The sequence below is a fragment of the Ricinus communis genome, chromosome 5 (genome assembly GCF_019578655.1).
Source record: "Ricinus communis isolate WT05 ecotype wild-type chromosome 5, ASM1957865v1, whole genome shotgun sequence".
Taxonomy (NCBI): domain Eukaryota; kingdom Viridiplantae; phylum Streptophyta; class Magnoliopsida; order Malpighiales; family Euphorbiaceae; genus Ricinus; species Ricinus communis.
The window spans coordinates 6266564-6268290 of record NC_063260.1 but is presented as its reverse complement, the minus strand read 5'-3'; the positions used below and the strand labels follow the sequence as shown (position 1 = coordinate 6268290).

Sequence of the window (1727 nt, the reverse complement as noted above, 5' to 3'; positions counted from 1 at the left end):
GAGAATGAAGTTCAAGACACTAAGGCCAAAGAGATTTAGGCAGACAGTGATTTCGAGACTGAGCCAACGTGATTTAGGCAGACATGGCCATCGACTTCAGCCCATTATATGGGATGAACTTTGTTAGAAGGCCTTCGAAAGAATCAAAGAGTATCTGATGAAGCCGCCGATACTCAAGCTGTCGAAGGATGGCAAGCCGCTAATCCTTTACTTGGCCTTGGTGAAGCTTTGGGGGCAATGGTAACGTAGTGTGGACCTAATGATATAGAGAATGCAGTCTATTATCTTAGTAAGAAGTTACTGTCTTACGAGTCGAAGTACAACCTTGTGGAAAAGACATGCTTAGTTATGATATGGGCTATAAGGAAGTTGAGACACTACTTTCAGTCTTATAAGGTGTAAGCAATTTCAAAAATAGACCCTCTGAAGTACCTATTTGAAACTCCATCTCTTATAGAAAAGCCGGCTAAATGGTTGGTGCTCCTTATGGAATTTGACATATAGTAAGTCACCAAGAAGGTAGTCAAGGATAGAGTTGTAGGTGAATTTCTAGCCCAGAACACGATTGAAGGAGACGACCCTTGGGATCTCAAATTTCTTGATGAGAATCTAGAGGCGATCGAGATCCAGAAATGGAAGATGTACTTCAATGGAGCCGTGAATGCAAGAGGTGTAGGTTTATGAATAGTTCTGATCACGCTAGAAGGGGAGATGCTGCCAATGGCCAAGAGATTTGACTTTGAAGTGACTAATAACATGGCAAGATATGAAGCGTGTTTATTCAGATTAGAAGAGGTCATGGTACCAGGAGCTAAGCATTTGATGGTCTATGGGAGCTCCATGCTGGTAATCCAACAAGCCCTCGAGGAATGGGAGGTAAAAGAAGAGAGGTTGAAGTCATATGTCAACTATCTCAGGACTTTAGTATGCGACTTCTCCAAGTGCTCCTTTGTATACTTGCCTCAGGATAAGAATGAGATGGCGAATGCACTAGCCACTCTGTCGTCTATGCAGGTTAATCCCTCACATCTTTTGATGAAGCCTTTGGTGATTATAAAATCAGGTGCGCCTTATTATCAATGGGATCAGATAATGCAAGTTCATATAAGACCAGAAGAGAAGCCATGGTTCTACTATCTAAAGAAATTCATAGAAAGCAGGGAGTATCCAGAAGAAGCGACAGCTAAGGAAAGGTACGCTCTACGGATTCAAGCTAGGAACTACATCATCAACGATGGAGTTCTGTATAGGAGAACAGTCTCGGGTGTACAACTCCGATGTGTGACTAAAGTAGAAGCTCATGTAGTGATGGAGGAAATGCATAAAGGAGTATACGAGCCTCATATGAGCCGCATAGTATTAACTAAGAAGATCATGCAGCAGTGTTATTACTAGTTAACAATGGAGAAAAATTGCATAGCACTAGTGAGGAGATGTTGTAAATGCCAACTATAGAGTGACTTAAGTCACTTGCCTCCAACCGAACTGTAGAACTTGACATCTCTCGGCCTTTTGTAGCTTAGGGGATTGACACCATCGAAGAAATAAAGCTTCCTTCGAATGGTCACAGGTACATAGTCATAGTAATTGACTGCTTCTCCAAATGGGTTGAAGCCGAGTCATTTACCATCATGAGTATCTAGAAAAAGCGACAGCTAAAGAAAGGTACGCTCTACATATTCAAGCCAGGAACTACATCAACCATGAAGAAGTTCTATATAGAAGAA

General features: G+C 41.8%; 1 protein-coding gene across 1 annotated transcript; it reads left to right on the top strand.

Annotated features, from left to right (window-relative positions):
• Positions 1-720: 720 nt before the first annotated feature.
• LOC107262156 lies at positions 721-1395 on the top strand. The gene has a single exon (XM_015726221.2). The coding sequence runs from the start codon at positions 721-723 to the stop codon at positions 1393-1395; it is 675 nt and encodes a 224-aa protein (XP_015581707.2).
• The last annotated feature ends 332 nt before the right edge of the window (positions 1396-1727 follow it).

Bases quoted from the DNA above. Each gene is read 5' to 3' on its own strand.
- LOC107262156 (XM_015726221.2), top strand. From the start codon at position 721: ATGGCCAAGAGATTTGACTTTGAAGTGACTAATAACATGGCAAGATAT.